We start from the raw sequence: 18973 nt of genomic DNA, 5'->3' as shown, positions 1-18973 counted from the left end.
ATGATGGTAAAGGCACCTTCATAAACCGTAGTGGATTTGGACAGGTCTTAGTAATTTGAGCTCAGCGATACAAAGTGGGAGACAAAGTCTATCATTCACCTTCGCAAAGGAGCAACCAGAAGCCAGCACTAAGCAAGGGACTTTATTGAAAACAACTGCAATGTTATTGACGTTCATGAACGAGTCAGCGTAGAGCAGTGCTTCTCAATCATTTTCTGTGATGCCCCCCCTAGGGAGAAGAAAACATTTTGCGCTCCCCCATGTTATTAACATTAAAGAAATAGAATAAATAAATAAAAAAGAAAGATCAACTTACAATAAAGAATAACTTTATTAATAACATTGTTTTTTAGTCTGTAACAGAACAGATTCAATGTGCATCACTTTGCCTGAAATTAAAAAATAAATTATAATGATTTAAACTATAAACATTCTTGACCAACTGCCATTTTATGCTGAAAAAAATACAATAAAATAATAATAAACATACATAATATTAAATTAAATAACAGCAATAAATAATATTAAATCACCAACATTAACTCAGGAGCACAATATATAAAACATTTTAACCTACAAAACAAAAATGAATAAAACAATTTGTGCTGTTTTTTTTTTAATCAAAATGAGGCAGCATGACGGAGACCATATCCACGGGTGCAGGTAGTATCAGCTCTTCTGCAATGGTGTGTTTTTTTTTTTTTGCACTGAGCAATTTGGTACGCTGCTTTATATGATGCTTACAGTGCTTGCTGATTGACTGAAGTAGCATTCACTAAGTGGGATGATTGTTGGCAATATTCAGCCCGTTTTTGCTGAAAAACCTCAAGCATCTTATCAGCGTGAATGGGGTGCAATGACTTTAAGTGCCGCCTTAATTTATTTGGCTTCATACTGTCCGCTGCCAAGATTGTAAGGCACAGTAAACACACCGGTCTTTCCTCGTCTCCCATTGTAGTCACACTGAAACCGACCGCTACGTACGCGTCATCATATTTCCTCGTCTTAGCTTTCGTGTGACTCTCAATTCGCTTATCTCCGTCTGTCTCCGCCGTTCTTTTCAACCCTGTTAAATATTTTTCCATGGTGTCCCACTGCACTTTTTATCGCCTGCTCTGTGCTGTGTGTGCGTATGTTCCGTGCGCTCTACACTGTAGAGCGAATACTCCTTGTGCACACTATTACAGTGATACCGCCACTCCCACCTACTGCAGTGGATGTCGAATTACCCTTAAATCTAGTACAGCCAAAAGAAAAGTATGTTCCATGGTGTCTCACACGCCCCCCTTGGTAACACACCGTGCACCCCAGGGGGGCGTGCCCGACTATTTGAGAAGGACTGGCGTAGAGGAACACTGGCGTAGAATACGAGTGGGCTATGAAAGTGTGCTCCGCTCATTTCCTATCTCCATGGAAACAATGGCCAGCTATGTAGGCTAGATTTGTGATGCGGTGAAAGTTACAGTACCTTGTGTGGCTGACAATCTCCTCTTTCTTCACTGCTTCCTCTTCTTTTGCCTTCCTCTTCCTGCCCTCGTCTCATCCTCACTTCATTTTTACAACATTCTCAAACATGTTTTTGTCACACAAAAATAAACCTAAGTGAAACACAAACCGGATTCAGTTGAAGTCGGGAAATTGTGTAAAATGTAAATAAAAACAAAATACAATGATTTGAAAATCCTTTTCAACCTATATTCAATTGAATACACTACAATACACTACAAAGACAACTACTAGGCAGAATGGCTCTTCAAATGACGGACAAAGTTTGAAGTTGTCGTCTGGCTGTCTGAAATGTTTCTGTTGCATATCTTGCACTGTGCTGTCCGTCTTTTGCTGTCATAAAGGTAATTACGATAGCCGAAGGTGATGACTCGCGGTACCGCTCCCGCTGACATGTTTGTGCATGTCTGATATAAAGGGCCGTGATTCTCCAATAAACACGTTAGGTACGTAGAGAGGGCACGACTGATTGATTGACAGGGTAGTGATCCAATCATGACAATGCCATTCTCAGCCTGCGCTCCTACCGTGTTATCGATATTATTTTTTAAAATGTATTATTAATTTTATACTCAAACTGAAAACATAAACTAAATAACTCTGAAGTCATTCAAGTGATCGTGTCTCAAGTCAAGTCCCAAGTCTTTAACTTCCAAGACCAAGTCGAGTCTCAAGTTTTTTTATTTTTTGTCAAGTCACAAGTCATCAAAACAGCGACTCGAGTCGACTCGAGTCCAAGTCACAGTGACTCGAGTGCCCATCGCTGCGTCTGAGGGATCGAAGGTCACAGTCGTTCAGTCTTGGTTTCTGGCCGTGGTGCTTACGTGCAGTGATTTCACCATATTCTCTGAACCTTTTGATTATAGTATTATGGACCGTAGATGTTGAAAACCCTAAATTCCTTGCAATTTTGCTTTGAGAAATGTTGTTCTTAAACTGTTCAACTATTTTCTCACGCAAAGTGGTGAACCTCGCCCCATCCTTGCTTGTGAATGACTGAGCATGTTTGGGGAGGCTCCTTTTATACCCAATCATGGTACCCACTTATTCCCAATTAGCCTGATCACATGTGGGATTTTCCAAATAGGTGTTTACTGAGCTTTTCTCAGCTTTCTCAGTATTTTTTGCCACCTTTCCCAACTTCTACTGGACGTGTTGCAGCCATGAAATTCTAAGTTAATTATTATTTGGCAAAAAACAATTAAGTTTATCAGTTTGAACATTAAATATGTTGTCTTTGTAGTGTATTCAATTGAATATGGGTTGAGAAGGATTTTCAAATCGTTGTATTTTGTTTTTATTTACATTTTACACAATTTCCCAACTTCAACTGAATCCGGTTTGTACTATGATAATGTTGATGATCTTCCAGGTTCTGAGCAGTCCAAGCAGATTGTCTTCGCTCCCACCACGGGCCCAAGCTTTGTCAACATTCCCCAGAACAACTTTGTGGAACCATTTGTTCTCAACCCTGGAGCTTGGGCAGTGTTCATAGAGGCTGAAGGAGTTCTCCTTGTGAGATTCATTAGTCATTATGCCTTGAATATGTGTGTGTATGCGTGTGTCTGTGCGTGTGTGTGTGTGTTTGTGTCTAAGTGCGTGCGTGTGTGCGTGTGTTTGTGCGTGTGCATATGTGTGTGTGTGTGTGTGTGTGTGTATAATAATGACATAATAATCCTTCTGCTCAGGATTTTTTGGTCCTTCTGCCAAGCTCCTACTACGAGGCTCCCATCCTGCAAATGCATATTACAGACCCATGCATGTTCAGCTCTCCACTGGATGCTAGCCACAAGTAAAAATGTTGCTTTTGCTTGTTTCCTATGTGCTACAACTATTATATATTTTTTTTGTGTCTCAGCAGCTGCTTACAATACACGTACTTGTCTCTGGACGCCTTCCCTTCTGTGTCTGGCAATGACGCCATTTGTCGCTATGACAACCACCTGCCACGCCCCTGCCCCACCGAAAGGCTTACTCTTCGCCATCCGAACATGGCTGTCTGCAGTGGCTACGATGTAAGAGCATGAATTCCTGTGTTTGTCTCTGGGCTTGCATTAATACCACACAAATTACAAGCTCTTCACAATAATAACAAGTGACAGTGTAACGATGGTAATGAGAATTCAGATGAGAGAATCATAGTCCGCGATCGCACATGTTTCTAAACGCCCTTAAAAATGCACATACGTGGTTTAGTGTCGATGATTTTTTATTAAAACAAAATAATGCATTTTCTATACCGCTTGTCCCCACGGTCGTGCTTGAGCCTATCCCAGCAGTCATCGGGCAGTAGGCGGGGGACACCCTGAACTGGTTGCTAGCCAATCTCAGGGCACACAGAGATGAACAACCCCTTCGCACTCGTATTCACACTTAGGGACAATTTGGAGTGCTCAGTCGGCCTACCAAGCCTGTTTTTGGGATGTTGGAGGAAACCGGCGTGCCCGGAGAAATCCCATGTGGGCACGGGGAGAACATGCCAACTCCACACAGGGAGGGTCGGAGGTGGAATCGAACCCGCACCCTCCTAACTGCGAGGCGGACGTGCTAACCAGTGCGACACTGAGCCGCCAAATAATGCATATATGGACTGAATTTCTTTCCTATACGGAGTGGGGTAAACGGTTCTCAAAAAGCCTGACTACTTGAGACAAGGCCGTTTTTGCAGCAGACAGAAAACAGTGTGAAAAGGCCGCAGAGAGAGCAATATATATTTACCGTATTTTCCGCACCATAAGGCGCTTCGGGTTCAAATGCGCAGACTCAATTCCGGGAGTTTGTTAAATAAAGAGCCGGTTACCAAACCCACGTCTTAACTGTACTTAATTCACACATAGGTTGCACCACATTATACGGTGTAAAAAAAAAAAAAAAACGTCACGGGAGCAAGACAGTGAGTTCAGTTGTAATTTATTCTACTGTTTAATCATGTATTGTATTGTACTCACATTGTTAATCGATATCAATACGCAAATCCATCAAAGTCCTTATCTTCTGTATCCAAATTAAACAGTTGGGCAAGTTCGCCATTAAACATGACAAGTTCCCTTGTCATTGTCTCGTCGTTGTTGCGTTAGTTTTCGGCTCTGATCCCGGCCTTCCAGAAAGCTTGAGTTGTGCCTCGTAGGCATGTCTTTTTGTCGATGCCATTTTAGAGGGTCCTAATGCTGTTTGCTTTGCACAAACGATAGTATTTATTTATCGTTGGCAGCAGAGGTACATACTCTATGTGTCACGTACAATCCTCTGATTGGTTTTCTGCCCCGATCTACGTAAAACGTAATGTCCTTTGATTGGTTCATCAGGTCAACATATTATGCCAGTATATTACGTCTCTGTGTGGCGGAAACAAAACAAAACGATTTACAGATTTTGGAATACGGTCCACACAAAAGGTGCGCCTTATTAAAAGGCGCACCCTCGTTTTTTGGAAAAAATTAAGGGTTTTAAGTGCGCCTTATGGTGCGGAAAATACGGTAATTTAGGATCGCTACGGCAAGGATGTACTGCATAATAGCGGTTCTTGTCCTACAAAGACCAAGATTCCTTGCAGAGAGATCAAGAACAAGGAAGAACACAAACCAGTAGCTCGTTCGATGGAGGTAACTTGACTTAGCTTGATATCACCCAAGTGGTGAGTCAAAGGGAGAATTACGTCATCTGTTCCAAAATAGCGCCGTGTATTAAAAGATAACCAGCAGCATTATGTTGGCACAAAAATGGGAACACCATATATTGACCAAATTTTACAATATTGCTCCCTATCCCCATCAAGACCTCAATGTGGGATCTCCTGAGGTACACTTTGAGGCAATCATCTGTGCAGTAAGTGTGTGATGGAAGCAGTGAGAGTCTCTGTCCAGCATGGAGGATAGCTTGGCTTTGCTCTTCTCTCACCTCCTCCACAAGTTGCAGAGGGCATCTGCGAACGGAGCTGGGCTTCTGAATGATCTTATCCAGTCTCTTCCTGTTAGCTGCTGTGATGCTGCCCCCCCCAGCAGACCATGCCAAAATGACAAAGGCCACCACTGAGTCAAAGAAGGTCTTAAGGAGTGCCCTCAAAGTTAAAAAAAAGTTAAAGTCCCAACGATCGTCATCACACACACATTTGGGTGTGGTGAAATGTGTCCTCTGCATTTAACCCATCCCCGTGTGATTTTGATCCATCCCCGGGGGGAGAGGGGAGCAGTTAGCAGCAGCGGTGCCGCGCTCGAGAATCATTTGGTGATCTAACCCCCCAATTCCAACCCTTAATGCTGAGTGCCAAGCAGGGAGGCAATGGGTCCCATTTTTATAGTCTTTGGTATGACCCGGCCGGGGTTTGAACCCACAACCTTCCAGTCTCAGGACGGACACTCTACCACTAGGTCACTGAGCTGGTACGTACTCTACGTGTTACGTAAAGTCCTCTGATTGGTTTACTGCCCCGGTTGACGTAAAACGTAATGTACTCTGATTGGTTCATGGGGTCTACATATTACGCCTGTTTATTACGTCTCTGTGTGGCGGAAGCCACACAAAACAACTTTACAGAGTTGCACAAACGGTAGTATTTATTTATCAATGGCGGCGGTGGTACGTACTTTGCTCAAACGATAGTATTTATTTACCAATGGCGGCGGAGGTACGTACCGTAATTTTCGGACTATAAGTCGCTCCGGAGTACAAGTTGCATCAGCCATAAAATGCCCAAAAAAGTGAAAAAAAAACATATAAGTCGCTCCGGAGTATAAGTCGCATTTTGGGGGGCAATTTATTCGACAAAATCCAACACCAAGAACAGTCATGAACGAGCAACAACAGGCTAAACGATAGGTATGCTAACGTGACATAAACACAAACGAAGAGCTGAGAACGGGCCTGAAGTAACATTGACAGTTATCCAAGTAACTATAACATAACACCTTTATCCAACCATCTGTGTCACTCCAAATCATTAAATCCATCGATCGTCCTTTATGTCAACAATGCCGGGTGCGCGCCGCTGACGGCGGTTGCACTTCAAATTATTCCACAGGCCCATATAACAATATATAAATTATATATGAAATCAGCTCAGTGGCCTAGTGGTAGAGTGTCCGCCCTGAGACTGGAAGGTTGTGGGTTCAAACCCCGGCCGGGTCATACCAAAGACTATAAAAATGGGACCCATTGCCTCCCTGCTTGGCACTCAGCATTAAGGGTTGGAATTGGGGGGTTAGATCACCAACTGATTCCCGAGCGCGGCACCGCTGCTGCTCACTGCTCCCCTCTCCCCCAGGGGATGGATTAAAATCACACGGGGATGGGTTAAATGCAGAGGACAAATTTCACCACACCCAGGTGTGTGTGTGACGATCATTGGGACTTTAATCTTTAATCTTTTTTTTTAAATAACTATTATATAAGCAATAATATTATCAAACCATCTGTGTCACTCCAAATCATTAAATCCATCGATCGTCCTTTATGTCAGCAATGCCGGGTGCGCGCCGCTGACGGTGGTTGCACTTCAAATTATTCCACAGGCCCATATAACGATATATAAATTAAATATCAAATAACTATCAAATAAGCAATATTATTATCAAACCATCTGTGTCACTCCAAATCATTAAATCCATCGATCGTCCTTTATGTCAACAATGCCGGGTGCGCGCCGCTGACGGCGGTTGCACTTCAAATTATTCCACAGGCCCATATAATGATATATAAATTATATATCAAATAACTATTATATAATCAATAATATTATCAAACCATCTGTGTCACTTCAAATCATTAAATCCATCGATCGTCCTTTATGTCATTAATGCCGGGTGCACGCAGCTGACGGCGCTTGCACTTCAAAATATTCCACAGGCCCATATAACGATATATAAATTAGATATCAAATAACTATTATATAAGCAATAGTATTATCAAACCATCTGTGCACTCTAAATCATTAAATCCATCGATCAAATTCCTCGTCCTTTGTCAACAATGCCGCGCGTGCGCCCTGACGTCAGCCTCGTCGTTATTCCACAGATCTAGTATATAACTATATTGTAGCGTTAACAAAGTTCAAGGAAAGTAAACGGTAAACGGCTCTTTATTTAACAAAACAAACTTCCAGGCGTGTGGAAGTGGAAGAGAGCTCCATAGAATAGGACCGGGCGTGCGTAAAAGCCATGACCGAGCCCCATCCACCGTCCCGGGACAGTCACCCGGCCGAGCGCCGGCCCCGGACTTCCATCCACGGAGGAGAAAGAGAGCTCCATAGAATAGGACCGGGCGTGCGTAAAAGCCATAATAGTTTTTCAAACCTTCTGTGTCACTCCAAATCCTTAAATCCTTCAAACTCTTCGTCCGCCGTGTCACTTAGAAACAAAGCCGCTAATGATCCCGGTAGTACGTGGGGTCCTTCGTCATCTTCGTCATCCCGTGATCAATCTTTGTCCTTTATGTAAACAAACGCCACGCCGCGTCGCGCTGCTGACGTCACTTGAAATTCAAATTACAGTAATCCCTTGCTACATCGCGGTTCGTTTATCGCGGTTTCACTTTTTTTTGGGGGGGAACATTTTTGAAAAAAAACACATAAGTCGCTCCTTATTATAAGTCGCCACCCCACCCAAACTATGAAAAAAACCGCGACTTATAGTCCGAAAATTACGGTACTCTACGTGTTACATCCAGTCGTCTGATTGGTTTGTATTTAAATGCTCTTATGAACCCGCGAAATAGTGAAGTCGCAAGAGGTATATCGTGAAATGACAAGGGATCACTGTAAATATGATTTAAAAAAAAGCCGGTACGATATGTGAATTGTTGTTAACCAGATGTTTTTCCAAACCGTGGCAACAGATCAGAGTGGAAATGAAAGCAAATGTGAAGCCTGGGGACGTCTATGTACTGGTGGTGGAGTATGCCAACGTGGAGGACTCGCCACAAACGCTCGCTGTCACCTTCAACTTGCCAGGAGCCCAAAGACAACAACACAGTGTTACTCTGATACGCTGCACTTACAGGTGCACCCGCAGGCACTGTTGTTCAGAAAGTTATAAGGTCGTCTTCATCTATTTTGTGTTTGCACAGCTTTCTGTGTCGAGTGGTTGCCGTTGATGAACACAAGCGAGTGGCACGCTTCTCTCTGCCAGGTGACACAGAGCTCCAGTTGTCTGCCGAGAACGCAAGCTTTTTTTTGGTATGCATGCCATTGCTCTCATATGATTTGCTGATGAAGTTGTGCAACTCTGCTGATTATTACCAAACCCAATATAGGAACATGGGTGAACATATATTTGATGTTTAATACTGTGGTCTCCAACCATCTGTCCGATACTAATATTTATATGTATATGTATGTGAGTGTGTTTGTGTGTGTGTGTGTCGTGTGTGTGCTCGCGCATGTGTGCCTGTGTGTGCGTGTGCGTGTGTGTGTGTGTGTGTGTGTGCGCGTGTGTAGGTGTGCGTGGTCTGTGTATTTCCGTGTGTGTAGGTGTGCGTTTCTTTGTGTTTGTGTGTGCGCGTGTGTGTGTTTGTGAGATGTATAGGGTGTTTCATAAAGTACGCAGTTTTTAAAAATGCAATAAATCAGCCAAAATCAATGCAAAATTCAAAATTTTTATTTAATTTCATTCAACATATACTTCAATTTAATAATGAAAAATGATATCGAGCATATGTCCACCTCCACTTTCTCTGCAGGCAGTCATCCGATCGTTAAAATTCACAGGGCTCACATTCACACTGTCTTGCACTACCGCAATGTTTTGTTGCGTTCGAACATTACGGTTTCGACCGGGCGATTTTCTGGTTGCAACTGACCCAGATTCTTCGAATTTCTGTACCAACCTCGAAACTGTTGTTGCGATCGGGGCATTGTCACGTCCAAAGATCGCGCGAAGTTTACGGACAGTCTCTGCGTAGCACTCCCCGTTTTTGTAATGAGTTTTCACAATAAGAATGCGTTGCTCGATACTGAACCGCTCCATGGCTACAAAATGGAAAAACGACAAATGGTCTTCTAATCGGAGTGATAATAGATAACGAAAATGATAGGAACAGTGCTGACAATCGTCAAACAAAAAAATCCCGCGCAATTAAAAAACTGCGTACTTTATGAAACACCCTTTATTTTCACAAAATCAGTATGTCACTTTAACTGAAATGCTGATGAATGCAATTTTAATCAAAATGTGTCCAAAATATCAATGTTTGTTTTTTGTCATATTTTGAAAGCTAACGATGTGTTTAAGCTAATTTGAGAGCATCAGAGCATCTAAAATGAAAAAAATATATATATTATTAAGCTTTGTCAGAGGCGGATTAGTGGTTCACTACACCACAAGAAAGGAGCAAATGAATTTCAACTGCCTGTTCTGACCATTCTCTACATTTCATTGACAGTTTTAACTTTTTGGGAGACAAAATACATTTTAAGATTTTGAAAATTTATTAAATAAGTCTTGAGTAAAAATATTAAATGCCAACATATCTTCCTGCATCACGCCATTCCTGCTGCCAAGGTCAAGTGGAAAGTATGATGAAATAAAGAGCAAGAAATTCCAATCTATCAGTGGTTGTGATACTATCGGTACTCTTACCGCACCATCCTGAGTCTACAAGTGTCATAAAAACGCATCAGCCCTTTCTGATTTATAAATTCAGGTTTGCGTTTCAAGATGTGGGAGTAACTCAAAATTGGCGCCTCTAGATGCAGGTCCAAGTGTTAATTCAATGTTGTCCTGGTGTTGTAGCACAAAATCCATCTGGTTCCTCAAGATCACTTCTCCATGGAGTATGTGGATCCTAAAGTCCTTTGCATTAGTACTCATGGACACTTCTCCCAGGACAGGTACAATAGTCTTCATCATCTTCATTTAATGATGTTGTGACCCCCATTCACACCAGCCTCTCCGCTCCCTTGCAGCTTCTCTTGCGTCCCCTCGCGCTTTCGCATGCCATCCAACTCACTGGTATTGAAGGAGGGTCAGAGCTCCAACATGCCGGAGCCCATCTTGGCCTCCCACACAACCGCTCCACCTCTGCCCAGTCCCCAGAGGGAGCCATCAGCCCGGGCAGCAGCAGAGCTACCCCCTCAGGCAGCGGACGATGGTGACCACGTCAGACTTCACTCGCAACAGGTAAATACTATAGAGCAGCAGTGGCCAACCCGCGGCTCGCGAGCCGCATGCGGCTCTTTGGCTGGTTTCATGCGGCTCTTCAGGAGATTTCACATGACAAGCGTCAAAATGCTTGGCTGGCGCTGCCATTTATTCCCCCTAGGTGGCGCGCTGACCAGTTGAATCGGTTTGAGTTGAAAAGAAGAAGAAGAATGACGTACTCTAAATGATGACAAATGCGCGCGATCATTTGAGTTGTAAATAATTTGTTTCAAGTTCGCTCTCAAAATGGCAGGGAAAAAAAGCACAGCCAAACGAAAATATGAAGAACACAGGACGTTTTTAACAGAGTGGGAGAGTTTATATTTTTTTGTTGAACGTAATGGCAAGCCATTCTGCCTTATATGTCAGGCATCATTAGCGCATTTCAAAGCTTCAAATCTTCAGCGTCACTTCAGCTCAGTCCATCCTAATATCGACCAGGAATTTCCAAAAGGGACTGAACTTCGCAAGCACAGGTTGGTCACTTTGAAAAGTCAGGCAGAAAAGCAGATGCAGTTTTTCCCAAAATTTACAAACCACTCAGAGACCGTAACGCTTGCATCATATCAACTGGCTTGGAACATTGCACAGGCTAAAAAGCCATACAACGAAGGGGACTTCATTAAAAAAAAAAAGTTGAAATCTTGTCTCCTAAAGACGACAAACTAAAACAAAGCATATCAGATGTCCAACTGTCCCGCCACACTGTTGAACGCAGAATATCGGACATTAACAGGGCTATTGAATCACAGTTGCACTCTGACCTTCAAGCATGTGAGTATTTTAGTGTGGCATTGGATGAGAGTTGTGACATACAAGACAAGCCTCAGTTGGCAATATTTGCACGGTCTGTGTCAAACGAATTTATGATCAAAGAAGAACTCCTTGATATTGTGCCATTAAAAGACAGAACCCGTGGCATAGATGTGAAAGAAACAATGATGGCTGCATTTGCAAAAGCAAACCTGCCCATAGCGAAACTAACTGCAATAGCCACGGATGGAGCGCCGGCCATGATCGGATCCGTGAACGGGCTTGTGGGGCTGTGCAAAACTGACCAAACATTTCCCGACTTTTGGAATTTCCATTGCATCATCCACAGGGAGCAACTCGTGTCTAAATCATTGAATTTAGACAAAGTCATGAAGCCTGTGATGGAAATCGTCAACTACATCCGCACACATGGGCTTAACCACAGGCAATTCAGGAATCTCATCGCTGAGTTGGACCAAGGGCTTCCAGGTGACCTGCCGCTGCACTGCACTGTGAGGTGGCTGTCAAAAGGCAAAGTACTCTCTTGCTTCTTTGAGCTTTTGGATGCCGTGAAACTGTTCATGGAAGAGAAGGGCAAGGACTATCCCGAGCTCTCGGACCTCGAGTGGATTATGGATCTGGCATTTTTGGTCGACATGCTGTCTCACTTGGACAGACTGAACCTGACCCTGCAGGGCAAGTTAAAAATGCTGCCTGACCTCGTGCAATCTGTGTTTGCGTTTATCAACAAACTGAAGCTGTTCAAGGCGCATATTAAAAAGGGAGATTTAACGCATTTTCCTACTCTGCTAAAAGCCAGTAAACAAGTCACCGTTGCCGCCTTGAAAAAAAGAGACAGATATGCAACACTGGTTGAAAACCTGCACGAAAGCTTTGTGACTCGGTTCTGTGATCTACAACTGAAAAGACCACAGATTACGTTCCTCGTAGATCCATTTAATGCAGAGACGGACTGTTTGAAAACCCCGCTCGTCACAGATGAGGCTGCGGCTGAGTTGGAGATGATGGATCTTTGTGAGGAGGATCAACTGAAAACTGTTTTCAGGGAAGGCACCATTGAGTTCTGGAAAAGTGTGCCAATGGAAAAATACCCCAACGTCAAACGCGCTGCGCTTAAGATACTGTCGATGTTTGGGTCAACGTACGTCTGCGAGTCTGTGTTTTCCACCCTGAAACATGTGAAATCAAAGCATCGATCTGTTCTGACTGACACTCATGTGAAAGAGTTGCTTCGAGTGGCAACAACAGAATACAAGCCAGATTTGAGGAGGGTTGTTCAGGACAAGGAATGCCAGAAGTCCCACTAAGCAGCATAGTAAGAGAAAAACGTTATTGAAAATTGTTATATTTCTGTTTGTGGACTTGCTTGAACTGAGAGTTTATGTGTGTGTGAGACCGTGCACACAATGTTAACTGTTAAATAACTGTCATTATCTTGGTGTGGGACATATTCAATAAATCTGGCTGAGCAGAGGCCTGTGTGTGTCTTTTTCTCTCTGTCTGCGGTGGGGGGGGAATGTGTATGATGTGGCTCTTTGCAATGACACAGTAAAAAATGTGGCTCTTAGTCTCTGACTGGTTGGCCACCCCTGCTATAGAGAGCCACACTACTGATGCATTAGGTCTGTGCTTTGTTTACATTTAACATTTCTTCTGTCCCAGAATGCAGCAGTTTACTCTACTCATGTTCACGCATTGGGACGGTATGTCTTCATCCTCCATTATCATCAACCTCTGCACCCGACTTACTCCATCCAGGTCTACATCAGCGGTGGGCGAATCTGGAAAGGTAAGACATGATAGAGAACACAACATGTACTGTATGCATCCATGTACAACCTCGGAACTTGACACTGATTTTTTCCTGAAAGATTGGAGTTCTGAAGCAATTTTCTAATTTTGTGTAAAACAATACATAAACCAATAAAACAACAAAAATACAGCACAGCAAAAGCAGTGAGCACAGCTTTACATGGTCCGTATGTGGCACTTAACATGTTGGACATTCAAAAGACAAATAATGAGCTTGAAATGAATTAAACGTGACAAAATAACACTATTTAAACACAAAAAGTACTTACCCATGGTAATAGAGTGAAAGCCCCGGAGAAAGTGTCCCCTGTTTTTACACGGTTGTCATTGTGGGAACTCAACTCTTCAGCGTGAACCTCCGTTATCTTGTGGCCTCGCCAGTGCAGCTTTCCGGACTCCACCGGACATGACTACAGTTGGGTGTCGCAATGGTTTAAAACCCGCTAAACAACAACTCACGTCGGATTCCGAAGCTTTGTCTGAGATCAGAGGCAAAGATCTCCCGACATTTTCCATCGAAATCAGAATATGTTGAGTACTGAGCCGGTCGAATTCTGGGGTTTTACTGTATAGGCAACTGATACATGTGTAGTTCTTATTTATGTACAACGGTGCTGATTAGTTTTGCTTCATTTTGTTCACATTTACATCTGAGTGTATTGGACCTGATTTAGTAAGATTCCAAATAACGTGCCATGTGGTAAATTGTTTTTAGTTTATCAAATTGCGCTGTTAGTGAGCATGTTCTGCTTGACCAACAACTGTGGCTTGTAGGGCGTGTCTTACTCAGGCCCAAAAAACAGCCTTTCAATTGGATAGTCACACTAACAGATTGCTGGTTATGTACCTTCGGAAGACACTAAAAAACCGATGGTAAAATGGCCGAAACTGCTAATCCTGTATTAAAATTAGTGATTTGAGCTTTGTGATATTTTTCACCACAGAAAATCTGGGAGATCACTGATCAATTAAATTTGAGGTGATGTAATCGGAAATAGTAGTGGAAGAAGTGAACATATACACAGATATTGTGTATATGTTCATTTCTTCAAATCATTGCCATTGATTTGTGTCTGTTACAAACCAAAGCTAAACATAATAAACCTACATAAACTGCAATCGTAAAGTTAAATCAAAATAAAATATATTGTATAGCCCTTGCAAAAGAATCTCAAAGGGCTTCATAGACTCACAAAAAATCGCCATTCGATGATCCAATCCCTGAATCGAGCAGAGAAAAACTCAAATTCCCAAAACGAAGAAACTTTGTGAAGGGCCCATGCATGAGGATGTAAATTTGCCCGTTAAACTCATTACAGGGGAGGTTAACCCAAATATTTTCTTAACAAAAATATGTTGTGTGTGCCTCCACGAGTGTAAACACAGCATTAAAAGTATTTGTGGAATTAGTTAAGCAGCAAAATTCAACTATTTTTATCCATCTCGAGGTGGCCATTCTGCCACTTGCTGTCAACTGAAAATGTCATCACAGTTGCCAGGTCTCAAGTCACAACAAACCACAGCTCATCTTCAGAAAACTCAATCATTGATTGGTTGTGGCCTGAGCCCTGGCAACTGTGATAATATTTTCAGTTGGAAAGTTACAAAATGGTCACCCCCTGAGATAGATAAAAACAGGTGGACTTTGCCTGTTTAATTCATATTCCACGAATAAAAGAATCTAAACACTGTGTTTTGACTATTTTGCCTGCATAAAACATACAAAACAGGTGGATTTTGCCTGTTTAATTCATATTCCACAAGCAAAATGTTAATCTGAACACTGTGTTTTGACTACTTTGTCTGCATAAAACATTCTTCCCAAAAAAATTGGAATTGACTTTCACTTTAAACTTTGCATACACATCAAGCCTGGCAAGACCACTCTTGCTTGTTAGAGGTTAACTGTGCTATTTTCAGACCCTGCTCTAATCTATCTCCATCTGTTAACCTCCTCTGACCTCAATATTATCCCCAGTCTGCCAATACCCTAACATGACCAGGACTATGAGGCTAATTGGTACTTCATAGCTCTAGTTTTGATTGTTTTTGTTGACGTTTTAACTTTCTACTATAATTCTGCATCAGGCCATGCCAATGCCTCCTTCTGTCCGCACGCATATGGCTGTCGAACCGTCCTGGTGTCGGAAAACCAGATCATCCTTGACGTCAGTGAACACAAGCTGTTCCTCACTGTGCAGATTCCTGCAGATAAAACACTGTGGTTGGTAAGTTACAATGGTAACATTGGACCCACACAATGCAACACAACTCAACTCCAAGCCCAAGCTTCACTAATGATTTTTTAGTCAGCAAACAAGTCAAGTCAATTTTATTTTTATAGCCCTTAATCACAGAAACGTCTCAAAGGGCTTCACATGGCCAGCGTTGACAATTATTCCCGACATTCCCTGATCAGAACTCCCAGGAGGGTAAGTAAAACTCACAAAACCCCAACTGGGGAAAAATGAGAAGCACTTAGTACAACTATTATTAAGCTCAGAAGTCGTGTTGCCATGGACTACGCTGTGGGTCCTCTATGAGAAATAAGAACTAAACCAGGAAGTGCTGATCCTGAAATACCAATGCACATTTCAAGGCGATCTAATAATATGTTGTGATCGACAGTGTCAAAGGCAGCACTAAGGTCGAGTAATAATAGTTCAGCTGAAGTGTTTGCGTCCATAGCTAAAAGGAGATCATTAGTTATTTCAGCAAAGGTTGTCTCAGGAGAGTAGTCAGCTCTAAAACCAGACTAAAAAGGTTCAAATCGATTGTTAGCAACCATATAATCACTAAGATGTTGCGCTACGACATTCTGAAGAATGTTTTCAATGAGCAGGAGATTTGAAACCAGCCTATAATTACTGAGACAGTCCAGGTCGAGGTTTGGTCGCTTAAGTAATGGTTGAATAAAAGCGTTCTTAAAGACTGTTGGCACACTGCCGGAGGAGACAAACTTATTATATTTGTAGCGGAACAGACAGTACAGCCAATTGCTGAGCAAAGAGACTTTATTGTGGGGAGGAAAGGGAACGGTGGGGCGCTCGAGTGGCGATCAGACTCGGGTGTGGTTGTCAAGTGGGAGTTGCTGAATGGCGAACCTGGTGGAATAGCATTCTGTTGGGCTTCTCACTGGATCGGGTTGGCTGCGGACTGGTAGACTCCTCGGGAAGAGTAACTGGCAGCACGAACAGACTGACTAGACAGACAGATCAAAAGGCGTACCAAAATGGTAAGGGGAGTCAGGCTTACAGGGACGGGTGAGCTCAGCAGCATCACAAGACAGGCTGACAACCGGGTTAGCACTGGCTGCGCTAATATAGCGCACTCAATGAGCACGTGACAGGTGGCGTCGATTCCGTTGATAGGAGGGGCGCGGTCGAGTAGCAGGTGGCGTAAGCACGTGACAATATTTAGGACGGACGGTCCTAAAACCTGAAATAGTTCTTTAAATAGGTCGATAAGCAAGTTTTCTGTTTTGCTGCGCTAACCAGTTGAGTAAGGCGTTCAAGGGACACGTTTTTAAATTTAGAGAGGGTTGTCATATGATTGTCAGCCTCATCAAAGTCAAAGTCAAAGTCAGCTTTATTGTCAATCCCTTCATATGTCAAGACACACAAAGAAACCGAAATTCCGTTTCCTCCATCCCACGGTGACGAGACATACAAGTAGGCGACACAAAACAAAAACAAGAAGGCACAAACCATAAACAATAAATAATAAATAAAATAAAATGAGCGATGAATAAATAATAGACCAATAAATAAGAGGGGCAAAACCGAGCCAGTGTGCATACAGCAGACAGCAAGAACAGGACGCTACGCCGAAAGGGGGAGCGAGTTTATTTTTTTGTTATGTTATGTTATAACTCATTTATGTTAACTTCCGTAATCGCAGGTCTTGACTGGGTTTTTGGAACGGTCACCGTGATCTCATTATAATGGATTGAATCTTCTGAGCGAAAAATTCAATGAAATTGTCAGCTGAGTGGGGGGCACTATCGGAGATCAGTTGCTGTTGTGTTAGCTTTGCCACAGTATCAAATAAGTATTTAGGGTTGGTTTTATTGTGACCGATAATTTAAGAGAAATAATTAATTTTTGCTAGCGCTTATGTGTATTTCAGCAGGCTGTCACACCATGCCTGACGGAAAACCTCAAGTTTAATTACATGCCATTTGCGCTCAAGCTTTCTGCATAATTTTTCAAGTGTACGAGTTTCATCTGTGTACCGCGGAGTAAGCCTCCTGGGACGAATTTTAAGGCGTAAAGGCGCTACTGAATTGAGGGTGTTTAACAAAATCATTCATTGAAATCATTTGTGAGATTATCAATTGAGCCAATATAAAAAAGAAATGAGTCAGTTGCCAGAGGCACTAACTCAAGAAAGCACAGTCACGATTGTGGCGTTAATCACAGCTGCTGTAGCTTTGATTGCGTTCCTGACATTGACAGAGAGCCAGAACTTCATAAATTTCATAAAGTAGCAATCAGACATAACAGTAATGTACGGTAGTACCATTATTTTTTAGTTTGCCAAGACTTGGGGTAATACCAAGTCTAAAGTGTTTCCGTTTTTATGCATTGCTACATTTATTGCTTATGTGAAACCGAACGTATCAATTATTGTTTGAAATGCCACAGTGAGTGGTTCTAACATTAAGTTCATATGAATATTAAAGTCCCCCATAATTATTATCTTGCTTGCATGGGTCATCAAGTCAGCCACAAATTTTAAAAATCCATCTAAAAACACAGAGTAAGCGCCGGGTAGACGGTAGATAACTGCAAGATAAAGGCAAGGCTGTGGATCGAACAACAAGAACTTCAAAAGTTTTAAATGCATTATTCGAGTGAGGGCTAAATCTGAGATCAGAATCGAAGATAAGGGCTACACCCCCACCCTTCTTAAGAGGACGCACAATATGAGAGCTCACAAAATTTCCTCATTAAGCAGCAGCAATTCATTACATTTTAATCAGATCTCGCAAAGATTATGGTAGCTAATGAGGTCATTAACTTGTAGCACTTTCGTGGAGTGATCTCATATTCATAAAACTGAGTTTAAGTCTAATAGTTGATCAGAGTTTGTACCCATATGAGAATTTTTAAACAAAATATGAATGAGATTGCGTTGTCTCAGTCCCGCATTACATTTCAAATGATTATTGCGATGGGAGGAGACGGACATAGGAATCTGTAGTTAATTTTTGGCACACACGTAATGTTATTAGAGGCGAGCGCCATGTCATCAATGAGACCGGTCAGGGAGGAGTGACGAGACTTGTTTTCTACTACGTCAATAGAAAGTGTGTCAATGCATGTAACACTATGCAAATCGCGATGCTCTAGTCCAGTGTTTCCCAACCTTTTTTCATTCACGGCACACCTTTTCATTGGAAAAAATCTCGAGGCACACCACCAACAAAAATCTGTTAAGTGTTACACCAGCTTCTATATTAAAATCAGTTATATTACAACAAAAGACGTAAAGTTCTATTCCTATGTATGTATGGAGAGTCGACTAATTGAATAAAAATAAATACTAAATATTCTTTAAATTGTATTTCTTTTGTAAATAAAAGTGACAGTTTTTGAAAAAAGGTTTTAGACAGCATAAGGAATAAACTATTGAAAGTGATTGTGATCAAAATCCAAAAGAATCAATATGACTTTGTTTACTGTTTTTGACTATAAATATTGCGACATTAAGAACAAAGTCACTTTTAAAGACGCTCTGCTGTTCTG

General features: G+C 42.2%; 1 protein-coding gene across 3 annotated transcripts in view; it reads left to right on the top strand.

Annotated features, from left to right (window-relative positions):
* Window positions 1-18973, top strand: part of lama5 (laminin, alpha 5) — a 380553-nt gene that overhangs the window by 200533 nt on the left and 161047 nt on the right. For 2 of the 3 annotated variants that reach the window (XM_037245878.1, XM_037245876.1), the window contains 9 exons: window positions 2879-3021; window positions 3195-3298; window positions 3365-3521; window positions 8335-8498; window positions 8566-8674; window positions 10230-10327; window positions 10403-10616; window positions 13074-13200; window positions 15312-15451. In XM_037245878.1, the coding sequence (XP_037101773.1) occupies window positions 2879-3021; window positions 3195-3298; window positions 3365-3521; window positions 8335-8498; window positions 8566-8674; window positions 10230-10327; window positions 10403-10616; window positions 13074-13200; window positions 15312-15451 (1256 nt within the window). The remainder of the gene's footprint in view (window positions 1-2878; window positions 3022-3194; window positions 3299-3364; window positions 3522-8334; window positions 8499-8565; window positions 8675-10229; window positions 10328-10402; window positions 10617-13073; window positions 13201-15311; window positions 15452-18973) is intronic. The other variant, XM_037245877.1, reaches the window with a different exon arrangement.

Source organism: Syngnathus acus, chromosome 2, assembly GCF_901709675.1.
Source record: "Syngnathus acus chromosome 2, fSynAcu1.2, whole genome shotgun sequence".
Classification (NCBI taxonomy): Eukaryota; Metazoa; Chordata; class Actinopteri; order Syngnathiformes; family Syngnathidae; genus Syngnathus; species Syngnathus acus.
The sequence above is the reverse complement of the archived record's forward strand: the minus strand, read 5'-3'. Positions and strand labels throughout refer to the sequence as shown.